Consider the following 19,119-nt stretch of genomic DNA (forward strand, 5'->3'; position numbering starts at 1 on the left):
ACAAATGCACGTTGCGTAGATCAGCGTTAACTCCTCTGTGTATTTTCTCCTTCCCTGCTCCCTCCCTCCTTGCTGTACTGTAGGTGGGGGTGGATGTGAGGAAGGGTGCTCAGTCAGTGAAGCGCAACAGTCTGCGGAGAGTAAAACACTGAAACACACATACCCAGTCCTCAAGGTATGGGACACATAAGCACTTGTGTATATATTGCAGTGCTTGGATAGATGCTTTTAGAAGTATCTATCAGACCCCTCAGAACCAGAGAAGGTTGAAGTTAAACTGGCTATTGTAAATGACAAACCCCTGCACACTACTCCCCTTGCAATAATGTTATGAAGTGAAAGATGAAAGAATCTTTGTTTGCCAGCTCTCATCAGAGCATGGATGGCGTACATTACATTTCATCCCTTTTGAATGGGAATACATCTCTGGTTATCTTTAAGTGTTGTTCATTTTTTATTTAATCAACTGGGGAAAAATGGTTTCATATATTGTTTCTTCCTCATCTTGACTGGCTACCTCTGTCCCTTTCTTTTAATGTGATGAGATTGTAATAGTTCAAAATAATTCCCTTTTTCCTAAAATCTATTTTTTCTCTGTACCGTAGAACCGGACATCCACTGCCAAACCATCCTCCACAAACAAAAAGCCAGGTGACAGAGGAAAACAGGGAGAAGATTGAGAGGAGAGGAGAGGAGAGGAGAGGAGAGGAGAGGAGAGGAGAGGAGAGGAGAGGAGAGGAGACTGAAAGAAGGACTAAGATCAGCAAACAACAAATACAAACACAAAATCATCTGCAGAATGACCCTGAATCGCCACAACAAGAGGAAACGAGAAGGAGATCTACTTGTAGTTTTGTAACATTAAAAAAAGATACTTAACTAGAGTAGGGCATGATTTTTTCTATAAAAACTTCATAAAATCCAACCAGAAAAAAAGCAACAAAAAAGTGCTTCCTGTCAACTGTAATTGCATGATTGACTGCTGGTGCATGACCATTGACCTTTGAACTGTCATTATCTACAAACTGAATTGGTACATGTTATGGGGCCGACCCAGGACTGACTGGGTCAGGGACAAGTTTAAGGACCCCCCACCCCCCCAAAAGGATTGGTTGGTGTTAGCAAGTTGAGTCTGGTAACACTACTGCCAAAAAAGCTAATATTTTTTCCGTCTTCAGATTGCTATCCAATGCTGAGCTTACCAATGCTTCATTCACTTGGACCCTATTTCCTTGTTATTCTATGTGATATATGCACTATGCTCTGTGGATGTGTGTCTGTGTGTGTATGTGTGTGTATTTCTACCGCATGTGTTCTCTCGCTTCTGGCTTGGCACTGAGCCGTGTCCTGGTTGGTCAGTGCCCCTGTGATGTCACGGTGTGCTCAATGTGGGAATGAGAAACCCACCGTGCTCCTCTACTCGGGAGCGTCTGTCGGTGTGTGACGTCTTTCCTTTGTGAACGTGCTTCTCGTGTTTCTTTAGCTCTGTTCACCCCAGTTCCACTTTGTCTGGCTTTGATAGGGACTAGCTTTCTCCCCCTGTTTTAGGAGGGTGTGCTTTATTCAGACAATGGGAATGTTTTTCCAGATGGGAACATAAAAAAGTTTGTCGCTTGATAGCATTGCGTGGCAGCCAGTGTATTCTAACATTAATGCCCAACGCATCCCAGATTTACGGTAGCATGGGGTCCCCTTCCCCTCCTACCCCCCTCCCCTCTGCCATGTTGACACCACACTCCTCTCCATCAACTCCTATAGCTCCAACTTCAATTTCTACCCAATCAGCTTCATCCACTGCTCTCTCTCTCATTCTCTCGGTTTGCTGTGGCTGTAGCACCTCACGACATCGTCCTTTTGTGGTTCACATTCAATTGTGCTTTTGATTTGAGGGGGTGAAGCAGACAGGGGATTAATGATCAGTGTGGATAGTCATATTTATGGGAAAGAGATGGAGGTAAATGTGAAGGTTTAGATGAGATGCTAGAGACTAGCATAGCTAAGCAAGTAAGGACAGACTGACAGATAGCACTGTGATCGCCCAATTTAACACCCTGTTCTGTGAACTTATAGACACACACACACCTCATAAATGCATACACACACACACATACATCATACACACTCGCACATATATTTAATACACACATGCACACGCACATACAGTAATTAATTTATTGTGCTCTAGTTGTTAGGAGAAGCCTGGTCGGACTCAGATTATGTACTTTGGTGTCTGCCACAGCAATAATATCAGACAAGGAGGGATATATATGTATATAGAGATATATATATATGTGTATGTGTGTGTGTGTGTGTGTGTGTGTACAGTGGGAGGGTGTGTGTTCTGTATCTGCACATTATGGTAGCATTTAAAGCATTTCTCTCTCTGAAATTGGTGCAGACAAATCAGAAGCATGCATGTATACAAAAGGTACAATCCAAGACGGTATGAAGTTTTCCCCTCACAAATGTGATCCTTTCAATGCATTCACAATTGACATTTCGTAATGGAATCTCCTCTGTTCCTCTGACCTTCATGTTGTTGTATTAGCATGGTGGCACTGCCACCTGGTGTTATAAAGAGGTATCACAGACTAGATAACTGGATCGGAGCAGCAGCAGCTGGGGGGCAATATAGTAAAGGTTTCGGGAAAGGATTTGGTCCAGCACTTAACGTAGCAGATATTACCCAGGATATGCTAACTTCATACATTGAATCTTAGGAATGGATCTCTGATGGTAGCACTTATTTACTATGTATGTATGTACTGTGGTTGGAGTGAATGTGACTATGAATGATTGAGTGAATAGATTAGTAACACATCACCGACACGTATTCCCTGCCAATCAGTGCACATTAAAACCTCATCTGTTATGCCACATATATCACTTATCGTTCACTCTTATTCCACTCAGGTTTCAGTTCTAGCAGGATCCAAGTTTTGCCCTGTTTTTGAGTTCAGAGCCCTCTATAGAAAGAGAACCATGGGTGTCAACATGAGTGCTGTGGAATCAGTTTGGGTTGTCGGGTAATGGTATGTGTGTGTGTGTGTGTGTGTGTGTGTGTGTGTGTGTGTGTGTGTGTGTGTGTGTGTGTGTGTGTGTGTGTGTGTGTGTGTGTGTGTGTGTGTGTGTGTGTGTGTGTGTGTGTGTGTGTGTGTGTGTGTGTGTGTGCACTTGTGCATATGTTTGTGTGGAGGTGAGTGCAAGTGCAAGCAACTTCCAATTTTCTCAGCAGAATTGGCAGCCTCCTGACCCTCTCACTTGTGATCTGGTTTGGAACGATAATGGAATTTGTATCCTGATATCTCAATGATAATAGTATCACGATAATCCGTTTTTATCACGAGAATAGACATTGAAATGACACTTTATCAGACAATAAACCCTTTTTGAGGAAAGTGGACGGGTTTTTAATCTAAATGTTGGTGGAGTGGTGGAGGGGTCATTATAAAAGGGTAGCCTTTAGTTAGTATGTTGGTGGATTCCCTAGGTGAAAGGTCTGTGGTCTTTAAGCCTCACCTCTCCAAGTCACCTAATTTATCTTTAAACAGCAGTGTAGCTGATTGACTTATGTTGCTGCTTTGGGTCTGAATAGGCTAATGATGAAGAGAAGTGAAACTCTCAATCAGCAATTGATAAGTCAATCAATCTATCAATCAGGTTTTCCACAACAACAAGACACTGATACCTGATATGGATGAGATATAGAGACCATAGTCCTGAAAGGTATTTAAATTGAATGTACAGCATGTTTGATTAATCTCATATTAAGGGGATCTGTGTATGTGGGTTTAGAGGTTGACAATATCAAACTGAAAATTGAGCCAGTCCACAAGCCTTTGCACTGTGAGAACTGTAGACTCCGCCAGTGTGTGCGTGCGTGTGGTGTTCAGAAGGTTGATGAGGAGAGGGACATGGTTTTAAAACTAGGGACACAACATGAGGACATGGAATTGATCATGTATTTCAAAGAGTATTTTAAAATTACTGTTGCAAAGAATAGAGATCACCTATACTCCTTTAGAATGGAAACGTGACAATATTAACGCAATATGATATTACTCTATACTAAGGAATGCAACTGCACACATGCACAGAACATGTTTTTATGAAAATATATGTATAAATATATGACAAAATATATTTAATTAGAATGCTATGCACCCTTATAGAGTTGTTATGGATGTTCTTTAAGCATATTAACTATAGTATAGGCAAACGTCCACATGGTGGGGAATGTAGAGGCTTTGTAGGTATTTCAAATAGTTTTCTTTTCTTTTTTATTGTCATGGAGAGACGAAAAACAAACGTGAATATGTATTCAAGCCTTTGTTTCAATCAGATTCATTCTGACATGAAGATATGTATAGATCATCTACTCTGTACACCAGCTCCAACCATTTACAGAAATTAATAAAGAAAGATGTGAACATACCTGATGTGTTCTCTTACACATTTTAATGTGTTTGAGAATCAAATGTAAATTGATGTACGTTTGTAAATGTAAATTGTAAATCTATATGTATGTGTATAAAGGTAAGTACATTGGTGCAAAACAGTTATCGGAGAGAGTGGTTCTTATCCTTTGTTTCAAAGTCTTAGGCCTACATATTAATGCTATCCATGTACTCTCACAGGAATATTTAAAACATTATATATTTTTTAACAATCATAATTCTATCATTCAGTTTACATAAAGTTATTTAGGCTAAAACTACAACTCCCTGTAAACTCTCCCTTATTTGGTTTATTCAGGATGACTTCCAGTTTTTTTCTGACAATCAAAACTGGCGCTACTTTCAACGTTGTTTTTAGGAGCACTTGAGCTAAATTATTTTGTAGTAGTATTGGAGGCACGTGGAGGGCAAGGTGATCCGAAAAGATGGAATGAGGAGAAAAACTGACCTTGAAATTTGCGCTCTGTCATCTGCTATTAGTTTGGTCTTGTTTGAAGGGCATGGTTTACAGCTGTTTGCTAGTTTGTATTCGTAGTTTAAAGGATGTCTTCGGGGATACTGGGAGTTAAACGACTAGTCAGGCTATCCCGACCACCTGCCCTGTCATCAACGATGTGGCCCTTATGCCTCAAGATTATTCTACAACACCAGGAGGGACACTCTTCAGTATGACCCCTGGAGGTATGTGAAACTCAATCATAATAATAGCCTTATAGTAAATACAATAATATATTATTTTAATAATAGTCATCATCGGCGTAAACAATGTAGCGAATGGCGGGACAGGGAAGTGAACCCTGATCAATGGTGTGAAAGATAAATACCCTATGCATCGCGTCAATAGGGTTTACTCACTTGTTGGGAATTTTTTTATTCCTAACGTAATTTGTTTGAAATGAAGTGGAAACAATGTTGATTCAACCAGTGTGGCTCATATAATGGAAAGGCATGTCCCATGCTTCGACTATTCAGCGGTCTAATGGCCACAAGGCCGCCATCCCACTTCTGACACCAGTGTAGCGAACCCGGGTTGCTGTCGTGAAAGGCAAACACCCTACACATCATGCCAATAATTAACTCACTTGTTGGAAATTGTAACATAGCTCATATAGGGATGATCGCTACAATAATAAAGGCCTATTTTAACATGTTTATTGTTTATCATTATTATTATTAATATCTGGTGCTTATTAGCCTTCATCTACCCTGTTTGTAATCTCTCTTACTGCCAATCGACCTCCACCAAACCCACCCAGGCACCCGAATCATCTACGACAGGAAGTTCCTCCTGGAGTGTCGAGCTTCCCCTCTGGCGCGCACCACTCCGTCTCCCTGATATCCTTGGGGTAACCAGCCCCCTTTCAGACAACACAACCACAGCCCACCCTAAACAGACCCCCAACAACCTCATTCCACCAGCAGACAAGAGTGCAGGTAAAGGTCTGGTGTGTGAGTGTGTGCGCACGTGTTATATATTAGTGTCTATAATTTTTAGGACTGTTTTCTATTTTACTGCACTGTTTTCATCTTGTTTTTACAGGGAAGGATGCTCAATTTCAAACGGACATTTAGCCATTCGATGGATCTGCTGGAGCATTGCAGCCTTGAGGATGACAAGGAAAGAATGACTTGTGTTTTACTAGGTTTAAGCTGTCTCCTTTGTTTGATGAACACAGCATTATAAAATGGATGAAGAGACTGCCTCCTAGTACTGCATTATTTATCTGCAGTCATAAATCGAATCGCTCAGGAAAAGAAAACACGAACATGCAATATTTCCTCACTCCTTCGTCCATTGATTTGATGTTATTTACTCATTGTCCTGTCTGAATTATGTTTGAATTATGTTTTAGTGTTCTCCAATAGAATTTTGTAAACCCCAATGGCATTCTCAGAATTTGTTGCGGTTAGTATTGGTGTAGGCCGGGGGTGGTCAAATTGATGGGGGAGGGGGCTACAAAAATTGGGACTCATCATGAGGGGACGCAGTGGCTCACGGGTCTGCATACCCACATCCATACCCACACATTCAGTCAGAGCCGGCCTAGCAGAATTTGTTGTCTCCCTTCCAACCCCCCCCCCCCCCCCCCCTCAAATGTTTTGTTGTTGTTGCAGTTTTAAAGCAAGTTTGCTGCAATTCTTCACATTTTGCCATGGGGCAGAGAGAAAAATGTGCAGTTTTACAGCTAATTTCCTGCAATTGTACACATTTTGCCATAGGGTTGAGACAAACATTTACAGTTTTTAATATGATATCTGATGATCAATGGGGGCCCCCTGGTCGGTAATTCGACCATGATTACTACAAGTTCAGATAGAATGGTAGAATACACAAGGTCAAAAACGAACTCTCAACAGTAAGTTGAGAACCTAACTTAGTTCCTAAACATGTATTCGTAGGCCTACAAAAGGGCCAGTTGCCCATCCATGGTGTAGGCTAATGTGTTGATTGAAAAACTAGGGCTGCTTCATATTTTTCCAGAGGAACTGAAGCTGACTAATAAAATAAACAAATATCTTTGTCATCCATTTATTTACATTTACATTTCATCCTTGTGTGTTCTCTCTACTACTAACTGTTGTGAGAATATACCATAGAAGCAGACTGCAATTAATTGAGGATTTATTAACCAAAATGTTCAAGTGATTTTAAACATACTTCGGTCCTTTAAAAAAATACATTTATCATAGGAAATATTTACATTTGAAAATAATACTGTATAAACACTGGGTCATACAGAGGAATTAAAGCACTTTAGGGGTCTGCATTGTCCTTGTATCGGCGTTTGCCTTAATCATTAGTCATTATAAATTATACATGTATGCAGGTATTATAAGTGATTCTCTTGATCTTTTTCAGTGCTTGTGTTCAGTCTGCTTCAGTGTCCAGTATATCCATAGTGTAGCATGGCTGAAAGCAGCAGCTGCCCTTGTAGAAAAGCCTTGAGCTTTGAGACTACACTCACAGAGTAAGCCCACACCTTTGCACCTCACCTTTCTTCTTGAGGCCTGCACATTGAGAGCAGAAGCTGGGACAGAGTGGTGTTTACCTGGGATGGAAAGTGCCTATGGGGTGTCCATGTTGGCACACAGGCTGATCAATGGCAACCACACTCCTCCACCACCATGCCCTCAAAGTGCCGTGTCTCCACCTCGCTGTTCTCGTAGTACAGCATGGACAGAGGGGCCAGGCGGGTGGGCACACAGAACGGGCATGGGACCCTGTCTGGGTGGTGAAGTTTCAGCAGACTCTGGAGAGAGAAGAGAGAGATGTAATGCAAGTGAAATCATAAACTAAGGGGAAAAAGCAATATTGTAATTTGAAACACATCAAAGGCTCTATTTCAAGCATTATTTTCAGCAGTGATCATGTAATGTTGGCAGTTTTACCTGCATGTAAGCATGGTTGGTGGGGGTGAAGGTCTCGTCTACTGGGGTAGGGCAGCTGCCCTCACAGCGGTAGGCGTTGTAGCGCTTGGGGTAAACAATCCACTCGTTCCAGCCAATCTGGTCAAAGTCCACCCACATGTCCACCTTCCTGCACAACGGGTCCTTCCTCTCCTCCGTGGGGGCCACACCAGGGGCCACCCAAGCCACTCCTGCTCTCTGGTGGTGCCCGTGCCTTTTCCTGCGACTTGTTCCTTTTCCGCCCTCTACCTCTATGCTGTCAGGAGGGTCGGCCCCAGCTCTAGCTCGCTCCCAGTCCAGAGTGACGTACTTGGAGTGCTCAGCGGTGTGGATGAGGGTGGGAGCCCGTTTCTCTGCCTGGTGCTTGGAGAAGACCACCACCATGACCCGGTCAGCTGTGGGGTGCAGGACCCTCTCCTGGCCCTCCTCCTCTCTCTCTAATGGCCTGCTCACTTCCTGGACAGGTGCGGAGCCTCTCTGGTGCAGCCAGTAGTAGTGGAGCAGGGCGGTGACGTTGAACACCCTCCAGTTGGATGTGGAGGTCAGAGAGCTTGGCTCTGCCTTCAGGTGGCCCAGGAAGAGGTCCTCCTTTGGGCATGGCGGGCTGGAGTAGGAGCATGTCTGGGAGTGATACATGTCCACAGTGACACGCTCAGAGGCAGAGAATGCAGGCAGGCGGATCCGCAGCTCGGAGCGCTGGACCTTGTCACTTGCAGAGATGGAGGACATGTCAAAGGTGACAGACCACCTCCCACCGATCTGGTGACAACCTGGAGAGATAAGAAAATCAGTTAGAAATGCATGATGCAGAGGGCAGACTAGGATTATGAAAGTGTGCAATCATCTCTCTTTCACCTCTGTGACTATCAGACTATGTCCCATTCATTACAATCACAGATAGTGTCATATGCCTTTTATTGTTGCCCACAGCGAGCAAGTAAAATGCGTGCCACAAGACAGCTTTCACACGTCCTCTTTTGACATGCGATGAGCAGTTGATCAAGTAGAATGTTGTTACTGTCGCACTGTGTATTGCTCCGCGCCTGACACTGTTATAACAGACAGCCTGGGGCTAGTATACACACTTTTAAATAATACCCGCTGAAATTATGCATAGGGAAGGCTCTTCACAATAAACATTGTATAAGGTTTCCAAGTGCTAAAATAATTGAGAAACGCAAAGTAATCAAAACGCGCACTAGGCATGTAGCCTAAATTAAAATCACTGTTTATTTACTATGTTTACTGAGGGTGAATTTAATTATGCAAACATAATAGTTCAAATATGACTTCACATTGAATTAGTGTGTCCAATTATGTTGCGTAAAAGTGCTTTCAAACATCTCCAAAACATAATATAATTAATTGTAAACAGAAAAAAATCCACGATATAAACTAAGTGTTTTGTAAAATAAAAATACTCACTTTTGGCAACCAGACTGAGTACGTAGTCAGAGTCGTGAAGGCGGGGGTTGTCATCGTTTTTGTTCTGGGCGGCGCTAACAGTTGGCATCCTGGCGGTGTCTCCCTCGAGTAGAGTCCGGTAGAGCTGCATCATGTAGAGTGGGAACCTGTTGGAGTGACGAACAGGGTGCCTGTGACCTCCGCTTGGCGGGGGAAACCTACGAATCCCGTGGAAGAAAGCCTCACGGTTCCGTGGGAAATTCTCTGCTCCAACCACACAGATCGAGCCCACCAGAAGCGCCAAAAAGATAGCCAGAGTGAGTCGTTCCATAATTCCAAGTTATTTGAATGTATTATTTTTCTGTAAAATTCAAGCCAGTGAAGCTATTGTTGTAAGAGACAGATAGATGGGGTAGAAATCCTTCTCCCAGCTCGTCCCGTTGTGAATACCTCAGGTGAGATGCTGTCTGCTGGAGTGGGAACACTTATAACAACCCTGTGTCTTTCTTGAAGAGTTCTGTCGTGCATCGGGCTTTTGAAGTGAATGTGTGATCCACGGGAGAACAGAGAGTTCAAAGGCCAAGGTCGTTGTGTAGGCAATCGAAACCAATGGCTCTTTGGAGTGGGCAAGGTGTTAAAACTTGAATACCACTGCATTGAATGTTATGTATCAGAGATCTCTTTGATAAGGAACCACGATAAAAATGAGTTAAACAGATTAGTAGCTGAACATTGCGCTTTGATGAATGGGAATGAGGAATGAACAACACACGAATTAATTACTCCATTGCCCTTTTTATTAGATGGGTCATAAGAAGAGGAAGTCATCTCTTTATCACCTAGGTAAAAAATCTAAAAAAAAAGCTGACTCAACTTCTCTTTACGAAAATGAAATGTCAGCGCTCAGATTGTATAGGCCTAAAATATGATCATTATTTATAACCACAGTATTTATAACTTATTTTATCTCATCACGGATAACAAATAATTGTATGAGCCTTCTCGCAAGACAATGAGGCAGTATTATCAACCTTATAATCACACACATTTATTACAGCTTTCTGTTTGTTCCTTTGACATTGTACATTGCAATGACATGCTAGCGACGAAATGGAATCGGCCTATTTATTTTTAGAAGGCCTATGCACTCTCCTTGTGTTATCTCTTGGATATTATCTTTATAGGTTTAGGCTAGAGATGATTTGCTATATGATAGATATTCTCTGAAGAGGGACTAGCTAGGCTACAGTTAAATACATGTTAAATACATTTGTTTTTAAATACAGGGATTCATAGACTACTAACTTGCCTACTTCTTTCTTAGAAGAATGTGAAGAAAGACACAACAAAGTAGGTTTATGGGAACTATTTGATGACAAAAAGGTGAGAAATAAGGCTTATGATGATGGTGCACGATATTTGGTGGAGCTTTCACTTTTAAATGTTTTGAAGAGTAATCTTCAAAATATATTTGAACTCTACCATAAACAATAAAAAAAGTATTTTATTAGAACGAAAGTAAAGTAATTGCAACAACTCTACATAATATACTAATTGTGCAGCACTGATTGGCAAAACAGAAGTATGCTTCAATAGGGTTTTTAGCTGCATATTTTATTTGTACCTAGTATATTTGATGTTGGCATTTTATGGAAATAAATGTAACCTTTTGAAAATTTTGTTTTTAAAATTAATATCTGGCACATAGACCAGATAAAACATAAATGAACAATGTTTTAGCAATTGTATTCAATAGCTTACACTGTATTAGTACAATGTATTAGCTATTGACAATGTATTAACAATTAATACAATTAACAATGTATTAGCTATTGTATTTAATACAATTAACAATTAATACAATTAAGAATGTATTAGCTATTGCATTCATCACGACTAACAATGCACAACTAATATATTTAACAATGCATTAGCTATTAACATTATATTAGCTATTGTATTAACAATAGCTTGTTAGGTAACAGATTTGATTTAATTTTATGGAAATGTTGTTCTTTATTAACATCTAGCAAATACATCAGATAAAACATTAATTAAGATTACAAATGTATTTTGTATAGCTTGTCTTGTGTTGGACTATATCAAATCAATTATATTTCTGGAAAAGAACAATCTGCAATAGTTGATATTCTACTACTGTTCAGTGGACATTTCGAATTTAAGTGAAACCAATTATTCAACCACGGTCAATAAAAACAGATTTTAGGCCTAATTGTGATACAGGTATGGACTGAGCCAAGGCTACAATAAAGTGATACAATTAGCTCAATAAATACTGTTTAGGCAGTTTTATGAGATCTACCGTGAGCCTATTGTTTCAACTTAGGGCCACCTCATGCAGAGGCCGGCACATGTAGCCAACACCCTGATCTGAACGGGTTCGGCTTTGGATCCATTTATTATCGGATCTGTCCAGCAGGGGGAAATGTGTGGCTAAGAATCAACAATCTAATGAGCAGTCAGTCGCTAAACTGAAATAACTGTTCTGTTCATATTGGAATCTTGATGAATTTTTACTAAGCATTATTAATCCTCTCTGATGATGTGAGTTAATTTATAGAGCGAGAGAAAGAGATCTGTGTGTGTGTGTTTATTGGAAGGAGTGAGGGGTTCAGGGGGATTATGAAAACTGCTACAGTGCTATAATGTGCGCTGGTGAACTGACCAACACTTATTTAAAATGTGTTAGATTGCCATCAACAGGACCAATTGTGTGCAGCATTAGTACTGTATTTGGTGAGTGTGTAGCAGTGTATAGGGGCCTCTAGAAGCCCATTACCATCAGCTCCATGAAGGGCTCATATTGGACATGTAAAGGCAATGTGAGGCCGAGAGGGACACCTCATTCTGTGTCAGTGACTTGAGCTCCAGACTGATTGCCTAATTAATTGGCAGGGATGTTGATCGCTGTGAATTAGTTAGCAAAATAGATGAGCCCCGAGCAACAGCAATGAAACGGGGGTGTGGGAGTGTGGGGGTGTGGGAGTGTGTGTTGGGGGAGGGGGGGGAACAGGCCCAGACTTTTGTGCTTCTAAGGAGAAAAGAAGCGTGTGTGTCTGTGTTAGAGCCGGCTAGGAAACAAAGAGGCTGTCAAATATTAAAGGGCTTTCCAGTGGCCCCTGCGTCAATAGAATAATGGAGATAATTATCCCCGGTGCGGAGGAGAGACGCCAATTGAAACAGGGCCCTTTGATAGGAACTTAAATTCAGTTAGGCTGCTATTTGATTAAGATTCAGTTGGAATGGAGCGGTGTGAGTGAGTGAGTGAGTGAGTGAGTGAGTGAGTGAGTGAGTGAGTGAGTGAGTGAGTGAGTGAGTGAGTGAGTGCGTGCATGCGTGTGTGCGTGCGTGTGTGTGTGTCAGCCCCAGTCTTTAAGTCCTATTAAAATAATCCCTGCTACGTTACTGTTGCTCACCGTAATGCATTTAATAGACAGAATTATGCATGTTTTAAAATACAGAATGTCTATGATATTTATGGTTCACGTACTCTGGTCAATTGACCAAGGTCAAGGGTCAATGTGTAGGCTAAATGCAAATTGCCCATAGTTCATGTAATAGATTTACGTTGACGCTGACATTTAATATTCATTACTATCACTAATGGTTCCTCTAGTTATTAACTGAGCTAATATCACGTTGCCCCATGTCATGACTCTGTAGAGAGCTGAAATTCAAGAGCTGAGACACATTTAACTACATGTCTGTCCTCAACCCCAGAGAACATAGTGTCTTTCTTTGCCTTAGAACAGTTACAAGGCTACAGATTTCTCTATATGTAGTTTGCAAACAGGGTGCTGTAAGCTTGCCCTTTACTTAGTGACTCAGATAGCAACCACTCTCCTCTATGCCCAGTGTGCCCATTCTCAGTCCTAACAGTCCTGCCAATCGCCCTCACTTAATGACTCAACAACCTTTTACGGCATCAGACACAGTCTATAACTCCAGTGTTTAATTGCTGAATCGTAATTATTTCGCCACTATGGCCTATTTATTGCCTTACATCCCTAATCTTACTTCATTTGCACACACTCTATATAGACATAGACTGACCAGGAGAATCCAGGTGAAAGCTACGATCCCTTATTGATGTCACTTGTTGAATCTACTTTAATCATTTTAGTTGAAGGAGAGGGGACAGGTAGAATGATTTTTAAGCCTTGGGACAATTGAGACATGGATTGTGTGTGTGCCATTCAGAGGGTGAATGGACAAGACATAATATTTAACCTGTTGGGGATGGGGGCGCTGTTTAGACTATTTATGCTAATTTGGCTAATTTTTTAAACGGCTTCCCACAAAATCCTTGATCGTACAATATGCATATTATTATTATTATTGGATAGAAAACAGTCTATAGTTTCTATAGGAGTTGAAATTTTGTCTCTAAGTGGAACAGAGCCCATTCTACAGCAATTTCCCTGACATGGAGTCAGATTTGAGAAATGTTGGCCACTTTTCTGAAGTCAGTTAAAAGGGCACTGTCGTTGCTATGACTATACGGACACTTCTTACGTCTTCCCCTGGATGCCTTTACGTGATGACGATTCCAACGGGGTCGATTGCGCGTTCACAGGCCCTATAAATCAAAAAACCCTGTAGCTAGCAAGTCTTTCCTTGCTGCGTAACGCGCGTGCTGGACACCGACCCGCTCCTGTTCCAAGCGTTAGTTTAGCCTGTTATATTTCTCCGGTCATCTTTTCACTCGTTATAGGAGTTAAAAACATCATAAAGTAGTTAATTTAAAGCGTTTTATAGCAATTTATATCCGTTTAGTGCGATTTTGGGACATTTATTTTTGCAACGATGTGAAAAGTTGGGCACGCTTTTCAGTTCATCCCGAACCCAGTTGGCATTTTCACATGGCAAGAGGACAGCTTTCCACCAAAAGACGATTTCTCCCAAGAAAGGATCCTTTGCCCAAGATACTGATGGAAGAACAGCTCAAGGTAGGACATTTTTATTATGATAAATCGTGTTTCTGTCGAAACATTTTAGTGGCTTAGGACGCCATGTTTTTTGACGTAGCTTCGCTTGGCGCAAACTGTATTGAAAAGTAAGGATAAATTAAAAAATGTAATAACGCAATTGTATTAAGAATTAAATTGTCTATCAATCCCTGTCCACCCTATATTTTTTAGTCACGTTTATGAGTATTTATGTATAAGAGTAGATCACTGTCTAAGTGGCGCAAGGACTTTTTCTTTACCAGCTTGTCTACATTTCACATTGTCTAACCATGATTTTGGTGGCTAAATATAAACATTTTCGATCAAACTGTATATGCATGTTGTAATGTGATGTTACAGGAGTGTCATCGGAAGAATTCTGAGAAGGTTAGTGAAAAAATTAATATCTTTTGGCGATGTTGACTTTTATCGCTCACTTTGGCTAGAATCAATGCTGGGCTGCTAATTGCTATGTGCTAAGCTAATATAACGATTTATTGTGTTTTCGCTGTAAGACACTTAGAAAATCTGAAATATTGTCTGTATTCACAGGATCTGTGTCTTTCGATTCGTGTATGCTGTGTATTTTTACGAAATGTTTGATGATTAGTAGTTAGGTAAACACGTTGCTCATTGTAATTATTCTAGTCCATTTGTGATGGTGGGTGCAATTGTAAACTATGCCATCTACCTGAAATATGCACTTTTTTCTAACAAAACCTATCCCATACCATAAATATGTTATCAGACTGTCATCTAATGAGTTTTTTTGTTGGTTAGGGGCTATAAATATCTTAGTTTAGCCGAATTGGTGATGGCTACTGGTGTTGGTGGACAAATAAAAGATGGTGGATTATGCTAATGTGTTTTTAGGTAATAGATGTACATCTTTACATATTGTGTCTTCCCTGTAAAACATTTTAAAAATCGGAAATGTTGACTGGATTCACAAGATCTGTGTCTTTCATTAGCTGTATTGGACTTTAATGTGTGAAAGTTAAATATTTTAAAAAAATATTTTTTTTGAATTTCGCGGCACTGGTTTTTCAGTGTGCCGCTAGCGCCGCTAGCGCCACGCTGATCCTAGACAGGTTAAGTGCTTTTGAACAGGGTATGGTAGTAGGTGTCAGGCCCAACGGTTTGTGTCAAGAACTGCAACACTGCTGGGTTTTTCATGCTCAACAGTTTCCCGTGTTTATCAAGAATGGTCCACCACCCAAAGGACATGTAGCCAACTTGACACAACTGTTGGAAGCATTGGAGTTAACATGTGCCAGCATCCATGTGGAACACTTTAGTCACTTTGTAGAGTACTTGCCCGACGAATTGAGGCTGTTCTGAGGGCAAAGTCACACATTTGATGACTTGAAACTCGACATGATAGAAAATAAAATAACTTGAGACTTAACTTGGACTTAGAGCCTCAAAACTCGGGACTCGACTTAGACTTGAGACTGATGACTTTAAATTATATGGCCATGTTTTGTAACGTTATGTCACTTATTTTGTGGCACAGTCTGTGGATTAATCTATCCCCATTGAGACCGTGTCTGTGCCTCGACCTAGGTTGGGCAAAACTAAACATGGCGGTGTTCGCCTTAGCAATCTCACTAGGATAAAGACCTCCTCCATTCCTGCCATTATTGAAAGAGATTGTGATACCTCACATCTCAAAATAGGGCTACTTAATGTTAGATCCCTCACTTCAAAGGCAGTTATAGTCAATGAACTAATCACTGATCATAATATTGATGTGATTGGCCTGACTGAAACTTGGCTTAAGCCTGATGAATTTACTGTGTTAAATGAGGCCTCACCTCCTGGTTACACTAGTGACCATATCCCCCATGAATCCCTCAGAGGCAGAGGTGTTGCTAACATTTACAATAGCAAATTTCATTTTACCAAAACAAATTAAGTTTTTGTCTTTTGAGCTTCTAGTCATGAAATCTATGCAGCCTACTCAATCACTTTTTATGGCTACTGTTTACAGGCCTCCTGGGCCATATAAAGCGTTCCTCACTGAGTTCCCTGAATTCCTATCGGACCTATCCTATCGGACCATTCTTTCGGAGAGACTGGAAACCCAAATTGGTCTACACGGACCAGTTCTGGCCTGGTTTAGATCTTACCTGTCGGAAAGATATCAGTTTGTCTCTGTGAATGGTTTGTCCTCTGACAAATCAACTGTGCATTTCGGTGTTCCTCAAGGTTCCGTTTTAGGACCACTATTGTTTTCACTATATATTTTACCTCTTGGGGATGTTATTCGAAAACATAATGTTAACTTTCACTGCTATGCGGATGACACACAGCTGTACATTTCAATGAAACATGGTGAAGCCCCAAAATTGCCCTCGCTAGAAGCCTGTGTTTCAGACATAAGGAAGTGGATGGCTGAAAACTTTCTACTTTTAAACTCGGACAAAACAGAGATGCTTGTTCTAGGTCCCAAGAAACAAAGAGATCTTCTGTTGAATCTGACAATTCATCTTGATGGTTGTAAAGTCGTCTCAAATAAAACTGTGAAGGACCTCGGCGTTACTCTTGACCCTGATCTCTCTTTTGACGAACATATCAAGACTGTTTCAAGGACAGCTTTTTTCCATCTACGTAACATTGCAAAAATCAGAAATTTTCTGTCCAAAAATGATGCAGAAAAATTAATCCATGCATTTGTTACTTCTAGGTTAGACTACTGCAATGCTCTACTTTCCGGCTACCCGGATAAAGCACTAACTGCTAAATACGGCTGCTAGAATCCTGACTAGAACCAAGAAATTTGATCATATTACTCCAGTGCTAGCTTCCCTACACTGGCTTCCTGTTAAGGCAAGGGCTGATTTCAAGGTTTTACTGCTAACCTACAAAGCATTACATGGGCTTGCTCCTACCTATCTTTCTGATTTGGTCCTGTCGTACACTACGGTCACAAGATGCAGGCCTCCTAATTGTCCCTAGAATTTCTAAGCAAACAGCGGGAGGCAGGGCTTTCTCCTATAGATCTCAATTTTTATGGAACAGTCTGCCTACCCATGTGAGAGACGCAGACTCGGTCTCAACCTTTAAGTCTTTACTGAAGACTTATCTCTTCAGTAGGTCATATGATTGAGTGTACGGAAAGGCTCTGGAGCAACGAACCGCCCTTGCTGTCTCTGCCTGGCCGGTTCCCCTCTCTCCACTGGGATTCTCTGCCTCTAACCCTATTACAGGGGCTGAGTCACTGGCTTACTGGTGCTCTTTCATGCCGTCCCTAGGAGGGGTGCGTCACTTGAGTGGGTTGAGTTACTGACGTGATCTTCCTGTCTGGGTTGGCGCCCCCCCTTGGTTTGTGCTGTGGTGGAGATCTTTGTTGGCTATACTCGGCCTTGTCTCAGGATTGTAAGTTGGTGGCTGAAGATATCCCTCTAGTGGTGCGGGGGCTGTGCTTTGGCAAAGTGGGTGGGGTTATATCCTTCCTATTTGGCCCTGTCCGGGGGTTTCTTCGGATGGGGCCACAGTGTCTCCTGACCGCTCCTGTCTCAGCCTCCAGTATTTATGCTGCAGTAGTTTGTGTCGGGGGGCTAGGGTCAGTTGGTTATACCTGGAGTACTTCTCCTGTCTTATCCAGTGTCCTGTGTGAATTTAAGTATGCTCTCTCTAATTCTCTCGTTCTCTCTTTCTTTCTCTCTCTCTGAGAACCTGAGCCCTAGGACCATACGTCAGGACTACCGGGCATGATGACTCCTTGCTGTCCCCAGTCCGCCTGGCCTTGCTGCTATTCCAGTTTCAACTGTTCTGCCTGCGGTTACGGAACCCCTACCTGTCCCAGACCTGCTGTTTTCAACTCTTAATGATCGGCTATGAAAAGCCAACTGAGATTTATTCCTGATTATTATTTGACCAAGCTTGTCATTTATGAACATTTTGAAAATCTTGGCTCTCTCTAATTTTCTCCTTCTCTCTTTCTTTCTCTCGGAGGACCTGAGCCCTAGGACCATACGTCGGGACTACCGGGCGTGGTGACTCCTTGCTGTCCCCAGTCCGCCTGGCCTTGCTGCTATTCCAGTTTCAACTGTTCTGCCTGCGGTTATGGAACCGCCACCTGTCCCAGACCTGTTGTTTTTAAACTCTTAATGATCGGCTATGAAAAGCCAACTGAAAATTATTCATGATTATTATTTGACCATGCTTGTCACTTATGAACATTTTTGAACATCTTGGCATAGTTCTGTTATAATCTCCACCCGGCACAGCCAGAAGAGGACTGGCCACCCCTCATAGCCTGGTTCCTCTCTAGGTTTCTTCCTAGGTTTTGGCCTTTCTAGGGAGTTTTTCCTAGCCACCGTGCTTCTACACCTGCATTACTAGCTGTTTGGGGTTTTAGGCTGGGTTTCTGTGCAGCACTTCGAGATATTAGCTGATGTACGAAGGGCTATATAAAATAAACTTGATTGATTGATTGACCTTGTAGTCATAGCAGATAATATTCTAATTTTTGGTGAATTTAATATTCACATGGAAAAGTCCACAGACCCACTCCAAAAGGCTTTCGGAGCCATCATCAACTCAGTGGGTTTTGTCCAACATGTCTCTGGACCTACTCACTGTCACAGTCATACTCTGGATCTAATTTTGTCCCATGGAATAAACGTTGTAGATCTTAATGTTTTTCCTCATAATCCTGGACTATCGGACCACCATTTTATTACGTTTGCAATCGCAACAAATAATCTGCTCAGACCCCAACCAAGGAGCATCAAAAGTCGTGCTATAAATTCTCAGACAACACAAAGATTCCTTGATGCCCTTCCAGACTCCCTCTGCCTACCCAAGGACGTCAGAGGACAAAAATAGGTTAACCACCTAACTGAGGAACTCAATTTAACCTTGCGCAATAC

General features: G+C 41.6%; 2 protein-coding genes across 4 annotated transcripts in view; one reads left to right on the top strand and one right to left on the bottom strand.

Moving 5' to 3' along the window:
* LOC129863887 (ankyrin-1-like) overlaps positions 1 to 712 on the top strand; it is a 79,672-nt gene extending 78,960 nt beyond the window's left edge. For all 3 annotated transcript variants that reach the window (XM_055936271.1, XM_055936275.1, XM_055936278.1), the window contains 2 exons: positions 84 to 175; positions 606 to 712. In XM_055936271.1, the coding sequence (XP_055792246.1) occupies positions 84 to 152 (69 nt within the window). In that variant the 3' untranslated portion in view covers positions 153 to 175; positions 606 to 712. The remainder of the gene's footprint in view (positions 1 to 83; positions 176 to 605) is intronic.
* A 6,261-nt stretch (positions 713 to 6,973) lies between these two features.
* The window catches only part of LOC129863259 (nodal homolog), a 35,328-nt gene continuing 23,182 nt past the window's right edge, over positions 6,974 to 19,119 (bottom strand). Inside the window, exons 3-5 of the mRNA XM_055935161.1 lie at positions 9,291 to 9,487; positions 7,848 to 8,683; positions 6,974 to 7,708 (exon numbers count right to left, since the gene is read on the bottom strand). Coding sequence (XP_055791136.1) covers positions 7,556 to 7,708; positions 7,848 to 8,683; positions 9,291 to 9,487 — 1,186 coding nt within the window. The 3' untranslated portion in view covers positions 6,974 to 7,555. The remainder of the gene's footprint in view (positions 7,709 to 7,847; positions 8,684 to 9,290; positions 9,488 to 19,119) is intronic.

Source organism: Salvelinus fontinalis, chromosome 10 (assembly GCF_029448725.1).
Source record: "Salvelinus fontinalis isolate EN_2023a chromosome 10, ASM2944872v1, whole genome shotgun sequence".
Lineage (NCBI taxonomy): Eukaryota > Metazoa > Chordata > Actinopteri > Salmoniformes > Salmonidae > Salvelinus > Salvelinus fontinalis.